Here is a 20,705-nt window from a genome sequence, read left to right as displayed (position 1 = left end):
ATTCAAGTGTGATTTTCTAATGGAATGGTCCTCCTATTTATAGGGGCTGAATGCTATCCTGATCGTGTGTTATTCTTCCATTTGAACTTTTGAATCAAACTTTAAATTGAGGGTAATTTCTCATTCTTTATCCATTTTATTGGATAATTTCGAATATAATCATCTGTTCTGGCCTGAAATTTCGAATTCCATAATTTTCAGGATCCATTAGACCTTTTATTTTGCAGTACGATTAAATTCTTTCCCTAAAATCCTAAAATTTTCCCTATTTAATTTCAAATTTAATGGTAATTTACCCAAAAAATAGAACTCTTGATTTTTCCTAAAATTCTGGTAGGCAAACTTTTAAATTTTCCCCTGCTTGTATTTATATATCATGTACATTTTTCTCTAATTATATAATTTCGAAATTTATAATTAAATACCTGAAAATTTCAAAATCCCTAGATTATATTATCATCTTGCTTGATCTTGGTCCATGTATATTAATATTATTTCAAATCTTATACTTTTATCAGGTATTTTTTCCCAAATTCGAATTTCTGTCTCAAAATTTACTTGTTTATGTACAATATCACATTATTTAATTTCTTGGATCACATTCTAATTATTTTTCTCATGCTCAAAATATATATACAATATCATCTTAAAATTTGAGCTCTATAGATATTGTACACACGATATATTTATCTCACGCCACTTTATATAATCTTGATAATCTTAAATACAATCTTTGATAATCTAGTACAGAATGTTTTGCTAATAGGTTTGGAAATTGCAAGTTTTACATACACAATATTCCCACAGGGAAGGTCTCAGGTTGAACGGGCCAAGCAGATCAGGCAGTGGCTAGAGTAGATTGGCATTTTCAGGGACATTATGGGTTTTATTTTCATGTTTCAGCTGATTATGGTTATTTATTTGATTATGTTTGATTAAGTTATTATTGCATTCTGGTAATTATTTAATGTAGGTTTTCCGGGTCAAGGCACGACATTTAAGTAGTATGAGAGCATGCAAAAAAATTTGGAACATAGATAATCAGTTTTTTGTTTTAGAATTTCTTTGGTTTCCATTCAGATGTCAGGAGGAGGAAACCGTGGAGAGGCCAAAGCCGTAGTAGCATTGGTCATGGTCACCACAAGAATGAAACCATTAATGACCATCGTGAGGAGCGCCACCGAGATAATTTCCGTCATAACCATAGAGAGAGAGACCGCTAGGATTGCGTCAATGTCATGGATTTTGTGAAAGTTGGACCTCCAGCTCTTGCAGTGAGGATGGTACAAGACTAGGAAGTGGTGGAAAGCCATGTCAGCTACCTTGATCTAGTAGCACAACTAGTTCCAATGGAAGCATTTTCGCCAAGCGTTTCTGATGCATTATTTTCCCTCAACTTTCTGATAGGAGAAGTATATGGAGCTTCTGACTCTACAACATGATGATTCATCAAATGAGGAATATCATAGGCGTTTTGTCAACCTTTTATCCTTAGCATCCCATGTCATTGAGAATTTTGAGGTGAATTATTCCATGTTTCTAAATTGATTGAATCAAGACATCAATGGTTGTGTGTCCATGAATGATAATCAAACTTATTATGAGGGTTGGTTAACTGTTGTCAACAGGCGAAGATCATCATTGCACATAGAATGACTTGGCGAGGAAACAGAGGTTTGATTCATTGGAATCCCGAGGTCATTTCTACAAGAAGTCTACAACTTCGTCATCATCCTCAGGTTTTCAAGTGTCCACCAATTTTTTGTATGAAGAAGGGGCATTGTGAGCCCTATTCGAGGAATCACTCATTTAACGAGAATTCTCAAGCTTTTGGAGCTTGTTTTTATTTGTGGTGGTATGGACATATGAAGAGAGATTGTCCCAACCGGAGAAATTAGTCCAGAGAAGGAGCCACAAAAGGATCACAAGGAAGTAAGTAGTTTGAGACATCAATCCGGAAAGCGACGCATGGGTCGCACTGTGGAGGGGGATCTCAAAAGCGTCCTAGGAACCAAGGTCAATTTTTTGCACTTAACAAGTAACAAACTGAAGCTGATAATGAAAGTGCCATTGCAAGTACATTTATTTTATGTTGTATACCTACTTATGTCTTGATATATATTGTGTGGGGACCCGGACGCTAATGATCTTCTTAATTGTTATTAATATCAAATGAAACCATTAAGTAATGTGGGACATAATTTTTTTTTTTAAATACAAATACGGAAACGTAATGTAAATCAATCTGATATACATGTTAAACATAAACGTACACGTCTTATACTGTCTACAAAATCAACTAGGTTCAACTACATATCAGTGCTGAATCCTAATCTACTTCTGAGCCCGGATCTCCACGCTAATCTTGAATCATCTCTCATCCTCTGTCTGACCCTAATCATGTCCCACCTGTTTTCATGCACACATACAAATAAGACAACAGCCGGATAACTTCGGTGAGAATTATATTCCCAGTATAAACCATGTATACATGCATTTCATATAAACAGATATAAAAGCATAAAGCAGATATCCATAACATGTATCGCAGTGAGAAACATGAATCGATATCAAACTGTAAATCAAACTCTGAACATGTATCATAATCAGAAAACATGAATCGATATCACACGGTAAATCAGACTCTGTGACTCTGAGACTCTGACTCGACTCATTTCTAATCTAGGGATCCCGATCTGAATAACAACGCAACGTTCTCCCATCTACTTTACTCCAGCTAGATGGTGGTACGTTCTTAGTCCTAGACTTTGGCTGTCTATATCGAAGATCTGCAATAGGAGTCAGTCTTCTCCTCAGTCTATCGATATATATACAAAAGTCCAGTGACTGGGCGGTTCTGTCATGGCGGTTCTGCCAAAGACTAGGCGGATCTGCCCAACTCTAACTTATGATTGGCTATAAATCAATAGAGTAAGCATATCAATATCAAACATTGCAAATATCCAATGCAAGAATCATTCAGTATGTGATTTTGGGAAACTCAAGTCAAATCTAACTCGAGTTTTGCAATCCCGAATCAACATTTATTTATACCTTTCTCTTCTCGGTCTGACAAAGTCGAAGTCTCGAAGTCAAATCTGTCCATACCCAATCTGAAATGACAATATCGAATAGACTGTGTCAATATACAGCTCCATTCAAGGCCTGTCCTGATCAATACGCAAATCAATACATAATCTGATCAATTTCAACGACATACAATGCAATCTCAATCACTGCTGAATCTGATCAATATCAATCTACTGATATTTCGACGGCATACAATATCATCTCAATAACCCCGTCACTTTCACATCAGAGATATAATAACACGGCTCATAATCAATATTACTATAAATCATAATCTTCAATAGTAACGGATTATAATCCCAAATCTGTACAATCTCGCAATACCGGCAATACAATATCAGTATATACGTATCAACAACTCATCTGATCCAAGTCTGAATAATATCAATATACCCAGCGATATAGTATAAATCAGATATCAATCCCAACACCTCATAATAGATAACAACATAATTCTGATATCACATCGGTCTAATCACAATCAAATCAACTCTGAAAATTCATAACAATTGCATAATCAGTCTGTTCTTCGATCCAATTTCAATTATACGATGCCTACTATGTCAAGAACACTATATATAAATCATATCTGATTCTGGCAATGTCATAATTTTAAATCGTATCAAAACGTAATAAAACTTACGTCCAGTTGAAGCTTTCGTCGCTAGAAACACTGTGATGTACTCGGATATCAAATCAGACGGACGGATCTTCGTAAAATCAGAATTCTTATCTTTAAGAAAACTTGAAATCTACTAAGCCTTTTTCCGCGTTTTCTTTCTCACGATTATTTTGAAGGAATGTTATATATATATATATATATATATATATATATATATATATATATATATATATATATATATATATATATACAATGCATGTCCAAGAAATGTGGCTCACTCTTCAAACTGCACGTCTCGCGCTCGGGCGGACATAAAGTTCCGCTCGGGCGCGGAAGTTTCTGTCGAGATACTCAACTGATCATCTACTGGCGATCGGGCGGTTCTTTTCTACCGCTCGGGCGCCAGATGTTCGGTCCAACATCTTGGCTTATAATGTAACGGTGCCCTACTTCTTCATTTGAGTTCCTATAACCTCAATTCTGTCAATTAATCAACGTCTGATTAGAGTAATTAAATCTCTAGCATTACATTTCTCTCCCCCTAAGATCCGATTTCGTCCCCGAAATCACAAGCCATCACGTGTATATCACAGGTACTCATTTCAGATATCAGAAGGAGATATACAGCAATTAAAAAGAAACTCATCTCAATAAAGCACTTTTGGAATCTCTGTCTCATTTCGGATTCTGTCTTCCAAATAGTTTCTTCGATATTCTAACCACTCTATTGCACTTCCAACAGCAGAATCGTCTTCATTTTGAATTATCTTTCTTTTACTGATTCTGATTTCAATCTGGAATAATACTTCAAGAAATATAATATCATAATATGACTCGAAGTAACTTTGATAAAATCAATCTCAAAATACTGGCTATACAACATCCGTATATACCAATCAACAGCTCATAACAATCAACATCAACCACTGTTATCAAATCTGTGTAATCCCGGTTAATTCAATATTCAGCCTTCTGCCTCAAATATCAACGGTCATCTTCTGACGTTGGCATATTTAGTCTGTCTATTCTGAGATGTCTTCATTCTTTTCGGAATCTGCTTCAAATGGTGCAATCTCAATACTCGTCTGATAGATATGGTTGTTGTACGAGAATTCACAAAGTGGCAATGCATCTTGCCAATTAGTACTAAAATCAAGTACTACAGCTCTCAGCATATCCTCCAATGTCTGGATAGTCCGTTCTGACTGTCTATTGGTTTGTGGATGATATGCGGTACTCAGATGCAACTTCGTACCTAGAGCCTGCTGTAAGCCCTGCCAGAAGTGCGAAGTAAACCGAAAATCACGGTCTGAAATAATCGACTTCAGCACTTTATGCAGTCTGACCACCTCTTGGACACAGATATCTGCCATCGGATCATATCTGTACATCATCTTGTACGAGATAAAACATGCGGACTCGGTCAATCTGTCAATCACGACTCAAATCGCATCACAACCTCGGGAGGATCTCGGTAACTTCGTTATAAAATTCATGGAAATTTGATTCCATTTCCACTCAAGAATAGACAAACTCCATAATAATACTCCTGGTTTCTATCTTTCTGTATTTACCTGCTGGCAATTCGGACATTTCGATACCAACTCTGCAATATCTGATTTCATCTGTTTTTCTCAAAACTGACTGAATCGACTGTTATGTGCTTTTCACAACATCGTTCATTTCCAATCTGAAATATTCGGCACACAAACGATTATTAACATATAACATACTGTCATTATTCTGTTACTCTGATCGATGCCCTGCTCTGACTATCGATATCGAGTTCTGAACATTCTAATCAAATTTCTGAACTGCTTTAACTCTCGAAATCAGTGCGGTTCAACTCACACCGTATACAGTCTCAACGGTATACAATCTGTATCAGATACTGATCTAGAAGATAACAATTATCAAATAGAGTCAATATAACAGTCGTATATAATAACCTGCTAAACTCATAGGACTGTAAATTTCTGACACTAACGTCAATCTCAGCCAACTGATCACAGCCTCACTGTACTAAGATCAACTGATATACCATCTTCGGATGTCACATGCCCTGAATACAATCTGTCTCAGTCAAGATTCACATCTCAATAGTTTCATATACCATTTCTCTATTCTCAGAACATTCAGTATGATTCTCAAATATTCAGTAAGATCAGTCATCTTCTTCGAATATATATCAGAATATCACAGACAAAGCAAGCGTACAATCATCAATATACTTCTAAACACAGGATTCATCAACCCACAACATAGCTGGAGTATCTCGAAGAGAAACACTCAATCAGATGTAACGCTCAGACAGTACTCTTCTAACTGCTTTTTCAATTCTTCCAATTCAGTGTCGTTCTGTACAAAGTTTTAGAAATAAAATATTACCTGGTATCAAGTCAATGCTAAAATCAATCTCCCTAACCGAAGGTAAACCCGAAATCTCATCTGGGAAGGATTTAACAACTCTCATGCCACTAGCAAATCAGCCAATGATACGCTCAATCTCAGTAACTCAACTGAATACATAAGGAATCTCTCTATTCCTTTCAAATATCATTGAATCATAAATAATACGGATATCAAAGGAATTCTAAATCTAGAATCATTACCGTATAATATTCATTCTTCGACCATTTCAGGTTCGAATCTTACCATCTCCTGGAAAGAGTCTACGATACCTCTGTAGTTGGTCAACATATCAACATCAATAATGCGGTCAGAATCAGACAAAACAAGTACTATACCATCTAACTCAATCCCACTATCTGTAACACTGTAGCATACACTGTCTAACTGACATTAGTGATACAAAACCCTTCCTCAAAGGTGAAGAGATCAATATTACAGCAGATAATGACTCAGTAAATAAAGCATATATCAATGCAACTCATTCAAGGGTAATCTTAGGGGATGCATTAGTATTTATCAATACATATGCAAAATAACTACATAGGAAATCATTACCTACAACTACATCGTCAGGTGCGTCCTGGCCTTGGCTGTGACTGAGTAGAGGGTGGCTGAAAAGAGTGAACAACCGATGATTGTCTATCAGACGGTGCCACTGATCCAGATGATTTTGTTCCCTAGAATCCCCGGAAACCTCGCTGTGGACAGACTTTACCAAAGTGTCCTGGCTGTCGACAAACATGGCAACTACCAAATACACCTCGGCATTGCTCTGTGGGATGTCTTCCTCCATAGGTTCTACAATAAACTCGGGTATAACTCTGGTTCGAACTACCGGAGCTAGAAAAACTACTGCCAGACTTCTTGAACTCTCTTCCTCTGGCTTTCAAGTAGTCTTTCTTTCCAGCACTGCTACTACCAGTCTCAAGTCCGAGAGGGGGTTGCTGTGGTCTTGATGCTGGAGGCACAAACGAAGCTCTTTTCTGTCTCATCAGACTGGCTTCGGCTCTCTTAGCTCTACTCAGTGCATCAACAAAACTATAGGGTCGGCCTGTGTTTACCAATGTCAATATCTTAGGATTCAATCCCTTCACAAACTGATCAATCACAGCTTCATCACTCTCAGCCACGTGAGGAGCAAAACGTAGCAAGATAGAAAATTGAGAAACAAATTCTTCAATGTTTAGCTGACCCTGTTTCAAATTTTCAAACTCTGCCCTCTTGTCCTCTCAGTACGAACCTGGGAAAAATCTTCGATAGAATTCAGCTTTGAAGATCTTCCACCTAATCCTTGTACCACGCTGTTCTAAGACTTCTTTGGTTGCAATCCACCAGCTCTTTGCGACTTTCTTTAACTGATGTCCAATCAGTTTTGACTCTACATTCATCTCAGTACTCAAGTGAATCAAACAATATCTCTATAACATCTATCCAGTTCACACAATCAACAGTCGTCTAGTACCTCTCAGTATCGGAGGTTGAAATGACTTAAACCTCATCAACTGTGTTTCCATCAAAGTTACTGACACATCCATCTGATCAGTCACCCTACCTTCTCGTTCTGGAATTCTTCGAGGAGGGATATCTGATGATCACAAGATCAGCAATCATATGAGACAAATCTGTCTCAGTCTCTTTCTGATCAGCTTACCTCTGATCAAGAATTGGTTCTGATCCAGTTTCGAATAATACACGTTACCAAATCAACTCAGATATTCAGGTAACATGTATCTTCAAAAACAGTAAAAACATACTGCAACATTAGCATATACAATGTAATTCAACATTATAAGCTATCACATGCTAGCAATCACATGCAAGGAAAAAAACTCATTCTACCCCACTCACTAGCTTCTATCTAAGTCTAAAGAACCTACAGTTCTAGACCTAATGCTCTGATACCACCTGCTGTGGGGACCCGGACGCTAATCATCTTCTTAATCGTTATTAATATCAAATGAAACAATTAAGTAATGTGGGACATAAATTTTTTTAAAAAAAAATACAAATGTGGAAACGTAATGTAAATCAATCTGATATACATGTTAAACATAAACGTACACGTCTTGTACTGTCTACAAAATCAACTATGTTCAACTACATATCAGTGCTGAATCCTAATCTACTTCTGAGCGCGGATCTCCACGCTAATCTTGAATCATCTCTCATCCTCTGTCTGACCCTAATCATGTCCCACCTGTTTTCATGCACACATACAAACAAGACAACAGCCAGATAACTCCGGTGAGAATTATATTCCCAGTATAAACCATGTATACATGCATTTCATATAAACAGATATAAAAGCATAAAGCAAATATCCATAACATGTATCACATTCAGAAACATGAATCGATATCAAACTGTAAATCAAACTCTGAACATGTATCATAATCAGAAAACATGAATCAATATCACACGGTAAATCGGACTCTGTGACTCTGAGACTCTGACTCGACTCATTTCTAATCTAGGGATCCCGATCTGAATAACAACGCAACGTTCTCCCATCTACTTTACCCCAGCTAGATGGTGGTACGTTCTTAGTCCCAGACTTTGGTTGTCTATATCGAAGATCTGCAATAGGAGTCGGTCTTCTTCTCAGTCTATCGATATATATCCAAAAGTCCAGTGACTAGGCGGTTCTGTTAAAGACTAGGCGGATCTGCCCAACTCTAACTTATGCTTTGCTATAAATCAATAGAGTAAGCATATCATTATCAAACATTGCAAATATCCAATGCGATAATCATTCAGTGAGTGATTTTGAAAAACTCAAGTCAAATCTAACTCTAGTTGTGCAATCCCGAATCAACATTTATTTATACCTTTCTCTTCTCGGTCTGACGAAGTCGAAGTCTCGAAGTCAAATCTGTCCATACCCAATCTGAAATGACAATATCGAATAGACTGTGTCAATATACAGCTCCATTCAAGGCCTGTTCTGATCAATACGCAAATCAATACATAATCTAATCAATGTCAACGACATACAATGTAAACTCAATCACTACGAATCTGATTAATATCAATCTACTGATGTTTCGACGGCATACAATACCATCTCAATAACCCCATCACTTTCATATCACCGATATAATAACACGGCTCATAATCAATATTACTATAAATCAAAATCTTCAATAGTAACGGATTATAATCCGAAATCTGTACAATCTCGCAATACCGGCAATACAATATCAGTATATACGAATCAACAACTCATCTGATCCAAGTCTGAATAATATCAATATACCCAGCGATACAGTATAAATCAGATATCAATCCCAACACCTCATAGTCGATAAAAACACAATTCTGATATCACATCGGTCTAATCACAATCAAATCAACTCTGAAAATTCATAACAATTGCATAATCAGTCTGTTCTTCGATCCGATTTCAATTATACGATGTCTGCTATGTCAAGAACACTATATATCAATCATATCTGATTCTGGCAATGTCATAATTTCAAATCGTATCAAAACGTAATAAAACTTACGTCCAGTTGAAGCTGTCGTCGCTAGAAACACGGTGTTGTACTCGGATTTCAAATCAGACGGACGGATCTTCGTAAAATCAGAATTCTTATCTTTAAGAAAACTTGAAATCTCCTAAGCCTTTTTCCTCGTTTTCTTTCTCACGATTATGTTGAAGGAATGTTATATATATATATATATTTATATATATAGACACACACACAATGCATGTCCAAAGAAACGTGGCTCACTCTTCAAACTGCACGTCTCGCGCTCGGGCGGACATAAAGTTCCGCCCGGGCGCGGAACTCTCGGCCCTCGGAAATTAAACAATGGCGCTCGGGCGGACATAAAGTTCCGTTCGGGCGCGGAAGTTTCTGTCGAGATACTCAACTGATCATCTACCGGCGCTCGGGCGGTTCTTTTCTACCGCTCGGGTGCCAGATGTTCGGTCCAACATCTTGGCTTATAATGTAACGGTGCCCTACTTCTTCATTTCAGTTCCTATAACCTCAATTCTGTCAATTAATCAACGTCTGATTACAATAATTAAATCTCGGGCATTACATATTGAGCATCATATTCGTTCATAGCGTCAATTTTTTCAAGAATCCTAAGTTGCCATACATTTCCATAAGCATTATGATGTTCGTATCTACAGCTATTGGTTTAGAGGTTCTCAATAAATTCCTAGTGTTAGAATGTCTCCAAGATTTTGAAGGGAAGTACTTGTCTTTGAATATGATGAATTTAACCATGGATGATTTCGATTGCATCATGGCCATCGATCTTCTAACCAAGTATAGAGAAACCATTGATTTCTATTAGCAATTAATCCAGTTTCATCTCGAGAGAGAAGAGAGTTGGTTCTTTTATCGGGAGGAGCTCGACCTCCAATTCCAGTGATATCCACTCCAAAAGTTCAGCGTGCGTTTGAGAAAGAGAAGGCTACCTCATATATTTCATTGACTCATCAACGAAATGGGATGACGTCTGTAGTATTCTAGAGGTGTATAAGTTCCCGAATGTGTTTCCTGACAAGATTCCAGCGTTATTTTTTGCATGAGATATAGAATACGACAGCGAGTTAATGTTAGGGGCCACACATATTTCCAGGGCACCCTATTGTTTGGCACCATCAAAGATATTTTTAATAAGGGTTACATCCAACCAAGTTATTCTCCTTAGGGAGCACCAGTTTTTTTGTGAAGAAGAAAGATGGTTTAATGAGGCTCTATATAGCTAAATATAGTTGAACCGCATGACACTTGAGGAAAATTACCATTTGCCTCGTATCGGTGATCTCTTTAATTAGTTACAAGATAATTTTGTACACTCCAAGATTGACTTGTGATATGACTATTACCAGCTGCAAGTGAGACAAGATGATATAATGAAGATAGCTTTCCATATCAATATGGAATTAAAAAAATTTAGTTATGTTGTTTGGGTTGACGAATGCATCAGTAATATTCATGTATATGATGAATAAATTCTTCAGAGAGTTCCTTGAAAAATTATTCATAGTCTTCATTGATGGTATCTTTGTGCACTCTCGCAATCAAGTGAACATGCCTTACATCTACGAATTGTGTTGCAGAGTCTGAGGAAAAATTAGTTCTGTGCCAAGTTGAGAACATGCAAGTTTTGAATGGACAAATTTTTATTTTTAAGACGTCATTTCCAAGGATAAGATATCAATGGACCCAAGCAAGGTTGAATTCATCCTTAATCTGTTGCATTTGAATACAACTTAAGAGGTATGCAATTTTTTGGGTCTGGAAGGTTGTTATCAGAAAATCATTTCCAGTTTTCCTTAAATTTCTAGGCCATTGATGCAACTGACCTGTAAGAATGTCCGGTTTGAGTGGACATCAAAATGTGAAGAGAGTTTCATGGAACTATGCTAGCTATTGACAACAACACAAGTTTTGGCGTTGTCATCAAGATCTGGAGGATACATTGTCTACACCGATGTTTCTTTCCAAGGGCTTGGTTGTGTGTTGACACCGAATGAGCATGTGATTAATTATGCCTCAAGAGAATTGAAATTCATGAGGAGAAGTATCTGGTTCATGATCTAGAATTTGCAGTAATCGTGTTCGCATTGAATATTTACATTAATTGTACGGTGAGAGGTTTGAGATCTATTCTGATCATAAAGCCTGAAAAACCTTTTCACCCAGACATAGTTGAATATGTGTCAAAGAAGATGGATGGATATACTGAAATACTATGATTTTGAAATCAAATATCACCGGATCAGTGAATCTCAATACTCATTTAAATGCCTAATGTCGACATCTCTCATATGGTTTGGCGATGTTGGATTTTACCTAAGGGCCTTCACCCCCTCCACTTTCGGGACTCAGAGTCCCGCTGAGGTTTGCCCCACCAACCCAAACTAATGCGAAGTTGCTCGATACCAAATGTAATGGCCCAACCCACTTATGGTAATGTCTGCTTTGACCAGTGCCCTCATGACTCAAAATGTATCACAAGAGGTTACTATACGCCTATTTAAATGCCCAACATCTCTCATGTCATTTGGTGATGTGAGATTTTTTCTAAGGGCCTTCACCCCATTTCGGGATTTAGCGCCCACGCTGATATTTGTCTCACTATCCCAAATCCACGCAGAGTTGCTCGATGCCAAATCTAACGGTCCAGCCCACTTTGAGATTGTCCGCTTTGGCCAGTGGCCTCACGATTTAAAATGAATCACAAAGGGTCGCTACATGCCTATTAAATGTCCAATATCTTTCCGTAGTTTGGCAATGTGGGATTTCTCCTAAGAACTTCACCACCCCTTTTGGGACTCAGCGTCTTCGCTGAGTTTTACCCCACAATCCCAAACTCACGCAGAGTCGCTCTATACCTAATGTAATATCTCAACCCACTTATGATATTGTTCGCTTTGGCATGTGGTCTCGCAGTTTTAAAAACGTGTCACAATGGGTTTCTACACACCAATATAAATGTACAACTTCTCTCATGTGGTTTGGTGATGTGGTATTGCACCTAGGGTTTGGGATGGTGGGGAAAACCTCAGCGAGGACACTGAGTGCCAAAAGGAGGTGAAATATCACATCGCTGAACTATGGGGGAAATATTGGGCATTTAAATAGGCGTGTAGCAACACCTTGTGACACATTTTAAAGCCATGAGACCATGGGACAAAGCAGACAATGTCACAAGTGGGTTGAGCCGTTACATTTAGTATCAGAGCAACACCACGTGGGTATGAGATGGTGGGGCAAACCTCGGCTAGGACATTAAGTTTAGGTTTAGGCAAGATCCTACATTGCCAAACCACGAGAGAGATGGGTATTTAAATGGGTGTGTAGCAACCCCTTGTAACACGTTTTAAGACAGCGAGACCACTGGCCAAAGAAGATAATATCACAAATAGAGTGGGACGTTACATTAGGTGAAGGCCCTTAGGAAATCTCACATCGCCGAAACACATGAGAGATGTTGGGCATTTAAATAGACGTTTAGCAATCCTTTGTGAAACGTTTTAAAGTCTTGAGGACATGAATCCAATCCGACAATATCAAAAGTGGATTGGGCTATTACATTTGGTATTAGAGTCAGTGTGTGGATGCCACATGTTGCCACGCGTTTTAAAGTCGTGAGGCCATGGGCCGAAACAAACAATATTAGAAGTGGGTTGGGCTATTACACGCCCTCAATCGAAATGTATGATTTTCTGCACTACGATCCAGTACTGTTTCGAGTACAATTCAAGAGTTCAGTTCGATGGGATTTCAATTTTGGCAGAAGAAAGAAATGGAAAGCATCATAGTTGCTATCATAATGTCTGAGCCAACATTGTTTACAAGAATCCGAGATGCACAGTTGTTGGATCCGAAAGTGCAGAAATTGGCCAGATCATCAGTGTTTTCTTATTTCAGCTAGATAAGATGTTATGTATATCAAGAAGGGTTGTAGTACTAGACAATATCACCCTAATGGATGAGATTCTAGCCCAAGCTCATGGAACCAATTTAAGTATCCACCCAGACAACATGAAAATGTACACAGATCTAAAGACTCGGTTTTCGTGGAAATACATGAATAAAAGTGTCTGCAATTAGTCTACAAGCTCTTGTATGCAATCAAGCTAAAATGGAGCATTGACGATCAGGGTAATTACGTCAGAATTTTTTGATTTCATAGTGGAAGTGGGAGCATATGACGATGGACTTTTTTATCCACTTGCCTTTATCTTCGAGGAATTATGACGTTATCTGTACAGTAGTGGATTGAGTCACTAAACCAGCACATTTCATTATGTATATTCGTGACTATATCTTTGATAGGATTGCAAGATTTTACATCCAAGAGATTATCAGGTACTAAGGTGCACCGGTCAAAACAGTCAGTGATCGAGATACATGCTTCACTTCAAGATTTTGGAGTATCTTATAGAAAGTGTTAGGAACTACTCTGAGTTTGAGCAATCATATCATCCAGAGATGAATCTTGAGTCCGAGATAACAATTCGGACATTGGAGGCTATTATGAGGGCTTGTGCTTATGATTCGAGCCATCGTGACACGATCATATGATACTTGTGGAATTCGCGTACACAACTTGAACCATTTTATTATATATGTTGTCATACACGAGGTAAGTGAGTGACAAGTCGAAGGACCAAATTTAGTGCAACAAGCAATTGACAATGATCTAATTAAGAAAAGGATCGATACTACATAGGATGTTCTGAATAGTTATGTGAATTCCAAGCATCAACTACTATAGTTTTAGCCAAATGAAAAGGTATTTTTGAAATTTCCCCTTCAGAAGGGTCGTGAGCTTCAGACTCAAAGGAAAGTATACTCTGAGGTTCATTGAGCCTCGAGAATTTAACCTATAGGTTGGCATCACCATTGTATCTATCCATAATCAACAATGTGCTTCATGTATCATATCTGAGGCGATACGTAGACAATTCATATGTTATGCATTCAAAACAAGTTCAACTTGAAGATAATTTAACATATTGGAATAATCACTCAACATACTATACCTCGAGATAGCTTGGTCGACTGGGTCTCTTAGCCCTCTTTCTTGGAAGATCGTGTCCCATGAGACACCACTGGATCTACAGAATAATGTGCGTAGTAACCCAAGACATTCATAGGTCCAAGATCTCTATGAGTGTGTAAGACACCCACTGGATCGGCAGAACAATGTGTGCACACTCTGGTGCCCAGATACTTATTGAACATGACTTTTCAGTTTGATTCTTGATCACCAGTTCATGGTTCATGCTTGCACATATAGAATTGTATACTCATACATTACATACTGGGTTATTAGATCGCTCACGTAATTCTTTTTTACCTTGGACACCCTATTCTCACGGGACAGGTCTCAGTTTGGACGGACCAGGTGAATCAGACAGTGATTAGTGGAGACATGTGCTTTTAGGAGATGTCCATCATCCGTTATTTAGTTCTATTTCTATTACTATTCAAGTTTACCGTATATCCCGGGGACATTATGGGTTTTATGTTCATGTTTTTCGTTGATCTAGTTATGCTCAAGTAAGTTATTATTGTATGTCAGTAATTGTTTAATGTAAGCGTTTCGGGTAGAGCGTTACCAAAACCCCAAAAAAACAATTGTGTAATTGTTCACTCTAGAGCTATACGCATTTGTCACTCTTGCAAATTTATATATGATGAAATCAAATGTTTTACATAACAGAGAACTACAAGAATAGGTTTGGATTGGATAACGCCTTATATGACCCCACTCATTAAATATGGAGGCATCAATATACGTTCAGTGCTGGTTGTAGGCGTAGAATTATGCAAATATTTAAAATAAAATGTAGTCTTACTTGATGATAATAAATTAAATCAAATTATTTAATAAATTTTATACAAATTTATATATTATTTATTATATGTAAATATTCAAATTCAAGAAATTTATCAACATATCCTACCATATTCGACGAGAAGATATTCTACCACATAGGAATACTCGTGTTAGACAATTATTATTATTATTATTATTATTATTATTATTATTATTATTATTAATTATCTGTACTAGATACAAAATAAAGATAAAAAAAAATATTGTGAATAAAATTATATGCAAGCCTTGTGGTTCGAAACTGTCTGAGTATAGGTCTCTCGTATCCTGATAAACCTGACCGATCGTCGTTCCTAATCCACCCTTAGAATTAATATGTAACAATAGATTAATCTAATGAGTAAGATGTGCATTATTTTGTCATTTCTCTTCCAAGCAGCTTAAAATCAACTAACCAAACGACTCATACTAGCCTGTTATCAATATACAATAAATTGACCTAATATACTACAAATAGCAGTTCAGAGCCGTCAATATCCTAGTCATATCAAGGTAATCATTCAATAAACAAGACAAGAAGTTGCAACTACAACAGCGCGAGGGCAAAAGACAGTGGATTAACCAGCCGCATTCTACTAGTCGAAGAATGATGCAAATGATTAGACGAGAAGCAGCAATATATCATCCAAAATCAGTCGTATATAGAGCAGATCACTTCATCATTCACGTTCTTGCAAATGTAAGACATTATACCATCCATTCTCAGCCATAATCAGTCGAGTACTGAACTAAATTGGGTAGTTGGTGTAACTATCTCAGCAGCACCTTCCATATCTTTCTGACATACACAAACAATGACCATACGGAAAGCCATGCAGATATGTAAAGCAACACAATACCAGAACAAACGAGAGTTCCAGCCCCTACAAGACTGCAGAGATTGATGGAGAGGACAGTAGAATGCATCAGAGAAAGATCAAACAATTCCATTAAGAATAGTTTTCATGATTTTCATTATCATGAACAAAAAATATCACGAATAGCATCAATAAATGATGAGAGAAAAACCTGCTGCCTCCACTAGCCAAAAGGATGGTCAATGCAGTCATCTGTATGGCGGTTTTCCATTTTCCCAAGTTATTAACTGACACGGCCTGAGAGAGCGAGACACAGATAAAGAGAGGAGGGGGGGGGGGGGGGGGGGGGGGTGTTTTGTGAATCAGAAATGTGAATTCTAAATTATTCAATAAACTAGTATAACCATAATTTTAAGTGATGCATGGTTGAGATAAAAACCTCGAGAAGCTTTCTGTCCTGAGAAGCAGCCCATTCCCTAACTGCAGACATGGTTATCTATAAGCAGACACTTTTTGTTAGCCACCACGTATAATGCATGTATCAAACAAACAAAACCTAAGCATGGAGCAATTAAAAGCATAGATCATGCTGAGAAATTGCAAATAAATTCTAAAAGTAACACACCACAACAAGCAGCATGATTTCCAAGTCGTAACATAAGTAAGGTAACACCTCAGTGAGAAGGATGATGTCTTAAGAGAGGAATGAGTGGTTCTACAATGCAAACAACAATTGCAACCAAAAATACATTTATTAAACATTCAATTATTGTCCTGGAATCCATTCATAGAACCTACTCCAAACACACGCGCATCACACGATCCCTGACAAACACTTTTTGCAGAAATGCCGAGGGAAAAATTTATCGAAAACAACTAAACGAGGATGTTTTTCATTGCCTATGAGGATGCAAGGTTGGAAAGAAGTCTCTACCATGTCAGTAAGTTATGAAAGACTTGTGTTGGTAAGTTCCACGATCACAAGCCACTGAAACCAACAAATGGCGTTTTTCAATTGGTTAACCACCAATGTACATTAAGATTTTAATAACTACCAGAAATATGTTAGAACTCAGCCCACAACAGTTAATGACAGTTGATTCAAACATTATTTTGAAAATTCCAAGTTTATATTCCACTTAGTCAACCTCACTCCAGTTTTTGCCGAAATTTGAGTCATGACTGCTCCATGTATAAACCACATTCTATTTCATTCCATTAGTTAAGCATTATTAAAGCTCCAAGTCTTTACATATTATAGAAGAAACTAATCCAGTAAGGCACAAATGATACAAAGCAATACTAGGAAAAAACTTCAGAACCTAATAGAAAATTATTAGAACTACGCTGTATCCAATTGATTACGCACTTCTCAATCAAGATCCCTTATGTTATCATTGAAGGGGCTGTAATTGTACTCGATAATAGTCCACATCAAACAGATTCAAGAAAAAAAATCAAGCAACACTTGTTGGATAACATAAAGTTTTACTAGTCAAGTTACTCCTGTTAAAAAGTTAAAACTAAGGGAGCATCTGTCTGGGCATACATGAAAGATCTTATGAGGTGTAGATATGATAATTATGAATTTATCTAACGTTAGGCCTCATAAAATATGCTCTTGCCTCTTTTCCAATAAATATATTTTCACACCACTTTTTTCGTTTAATTTATGCACAACTAAATGAGTTAATATGATCTGAACAAATTATTGGGTTATAAATATGCAATAATAGCCTCTACCAACTAACAGGGTACAATTGAAAGCAAACATAATTTTTAAGTACTGCAATTTTACCACGTAAAAACTATTCTATCCAGTAAAAAAATATAGAATGATAACTTCAACATCAAAATTAGTATTATAAGAATGGTTATGTAATAAACAAGCCCATGGACTCTAACCTCTCTACAAATTATAGCAACTGCAGGCACAGTAACCAGCCATTGTGCTTGTCCAAACATACCAGTCCCATGAGGTCTGGTACACAACAAGATCAAGGTGGCAGCAACCATAAGCTACATCCATTAAAGAAAAAAAAACACCATATAAGTTCCTCTTAGAAAACCTGCACCATGTTTAGCAACTCATTGAAAATCAAGCATCAGTTCATTCTTCAGATGAATTCTCAGCCTACTATTTCTAAAAGCATGAACACTTAAGTAAGTAAGTAGTACCACAACAATTCAAATTTTAGGCTTCTTTTAAACAGTGTGAACTGATAGTATTTTACTGCATGATAGAACAATAACTTTGATATCATCTTTAAAAAAAAATCAATAACAGTTATCCAGAAGAAAATATATAAAGTATGTCACTACTTTACCTTATCAGCCACTGGGTCCAAAAATGCACCAAAGGGAGTTCCCAATTTCATCTGTTCCATCAAAATTCAACAATGTGAGTTCACAAAATAATGAAAACACAGAGAAACCTCACCTATTTATTTCAACAAACAAGGAGAATAAAAAATTACACCTTTCGAGCAAGGTATCCATCAAGCCAATCTGTAACTGCAGCCACAAGGAAAATAGCAGTTGTAGCAGTTGGTCCCCACCAGCTCTCGACGTAAAAGGCTAGTAAAAGTACAACTACCTTCGTCAATTCTGAACTGTATATTAGATCGACATATAATACATGATACTTCAAGTTCAACGCCATGGAAAACATGAAGACCGTGCAAAGAAAATTAAATCAAAGTACGGGTAAATAAATGTTTAGTGCCAGCCAATTGCTCTAATACTCAATCCGTTGCACAAAAAAACATAACTGGAGATCATAGAAAAGCGCTTACTGCACACGAGAAGTGGCACGGCAGCTACGCGTCCAATGGTTAATATCGTAGGCAACGTGAGCAATTTTGACGGCTGAGGTGTCGGATTATCTCGATGGTTTTGCAAGTCAGATTCGTAGTATTGGTACCCGATCTTTCCATTGACAGTGGCATCCATTTGAGCATCGAAATGACCGTCTTTCCTTGTCTTATTCGAATCGGAGCTGACTGAGCAATATTTCTCGCCACGAAGGCCTCCGGCGAGATGGTGGCGCTCTTTTCTGTGGAAAATATTCGGGGTGATTCTACGATGCGCAGGGTGTATGCATCGGACCGTCCTGAACCAAAAGGCGGAGAATAGTTTTGGCGGATGATGGATTCGGGGATACCAGCGCTGACGGTGGTGGTAGCCGCGGCGGTGGGAGAGGAGAATGAAAGGAATTTGTAGGGCTTCTGCGCGTGAATGGGAATAAAATGGGTCAGTTTGAGGGCCCCTGGCATGGTCGTGGTGGGAAAGCTAATTGCGCACAGGCAGCTTAATTTAGCAGAAGGCTTATGTTAGCACAGCTGGAGATGGAGCATAAACAATGCCTATAGTTATGCCCCTTTTTCTGATTCTGTTTGGTCCGGAGAACTACGAGAAAAAGGGGAGAAAAACACACATCTATATATAAATAGAATAAAAATAATAATTTCTCTCATTTTTAAAAACATTCTTCAAAAAGTTATTATATAAAAAAACTATTAATATTAAAATATTCAACCACGACATTAAATATTTGTAATCATAATTAAATGTGCAGTTTTTGAAAAAAAAAAATATTTATTAATATTAATATATTCAACTACCACATTAAATATTTGTAATCATAATTAAATATGAAGTTTTTTAAAAAAAATTCAAATTCAAATTCAAATTTGATATCAATTGAAAATATAAATTATTTTAAATTTCTACATTGAGTATATCATTTTATTTAAGTTCGGTTGTGTTTTTTAGTTTTTTTGTTAATATATTTATTGATCATTCATTTCTATAATATTAAATAAAATATATATTTTTATATATAATTTTATGGTTTTTGAATTTTTAAAAGAGTGTCGTCGTGAATTTTTAGTATATTGATTGTCTTTAAATTGCTATTATTATTACTATATATTTTAATTATAATTTCAATATATATTTTTAACATGTTTTCAAAAATAATTAAAAATTTTAATCAAAATTTATTGATCTAATAAATGACAAAAAATTTTACTTTTTGAAAAATATTTAGAGAGTATTTGACTAAACTTATTTAAAACAGCTTATTAGCTATTGTACCTTATAAGTTGTTTTTGAGCTTACAAAAGCTGTGACGTCATATTTTATAAATAAGTTGTTAAAGTGTTTGGATGAACTTATTTTAAACAATTTAAAGACGTTAATATCTTTAGTATTATGAAATCTTTTTATGATCAAAATTATCAAAAAATATATAATACTATGAGTTGATATAAGTAGTTATATACGAAAATAGTTTTATAATTTTAATATTTTAAAAATAAATCTATTTCATATTTATATTTAGCAAAACTTCTGTCTTTTGAAGAAAAAATATTTAACATTATTTCTAATGTGTATAATTAAAA

General features: G+C 36.5%; 1 protein-coding gene across 1 annotated transcript; it reads right to left on the bottom strand.

The window, feature by feature from the left end:
- Positions 1 to 15,836: 15,836 nt before the first annotated feature.
- On the bottom strand, positions 15,837 to 19,477 carry LOC140808023 (cardiolipin synthase (CMP-forming)-like). The gene is made up of 7 exons (XM_073165020.1): positions 19,095 to 19,477; positions 18,779 to 18,876; positions 18,627 to 18,677; positions 18,205 to 18,318; positions 16,739 to 16,795; positions 16,511 to 16,596; positions 15,837 to 16,373 (listed from the first exon to the last, which is right to left on the bottom strand). The coding sequence occupies exons 1-7, from the start codon at positions 19,249 to 19,251 to the stop codon at positions 16,253 to 16,255; spliced, it is 684 nt and encodes a 227-aa protein (XP_073021121.1). The 5' UTR covers positions 19,252 to 19,477; the 3' UTR covers positions 15,837 to 16,252.
- Positions 19,478 to 20,705: the final 1,228 nt, after the last annotated feature.

Source organism: Primulina eburnea, chromosome 12 (genome assembly GCF_022965805.1).
Source record: "Primulina eburnea isolate SZY01 chromosome 12, ASM2296580v1, whole genome shotgun sequence".
NCBI lineage: Eukaryota > Viridiplantae > Streptophyta > Magnoliopsida > Lamiales > Gesneriaceae > Primulina > Primulina eburnea.
The sequence above is the reverse complement of the archived record's forward strand: the minus strand, read 5'-3'. Positions and strand labels throughout refer to the sequence as shown.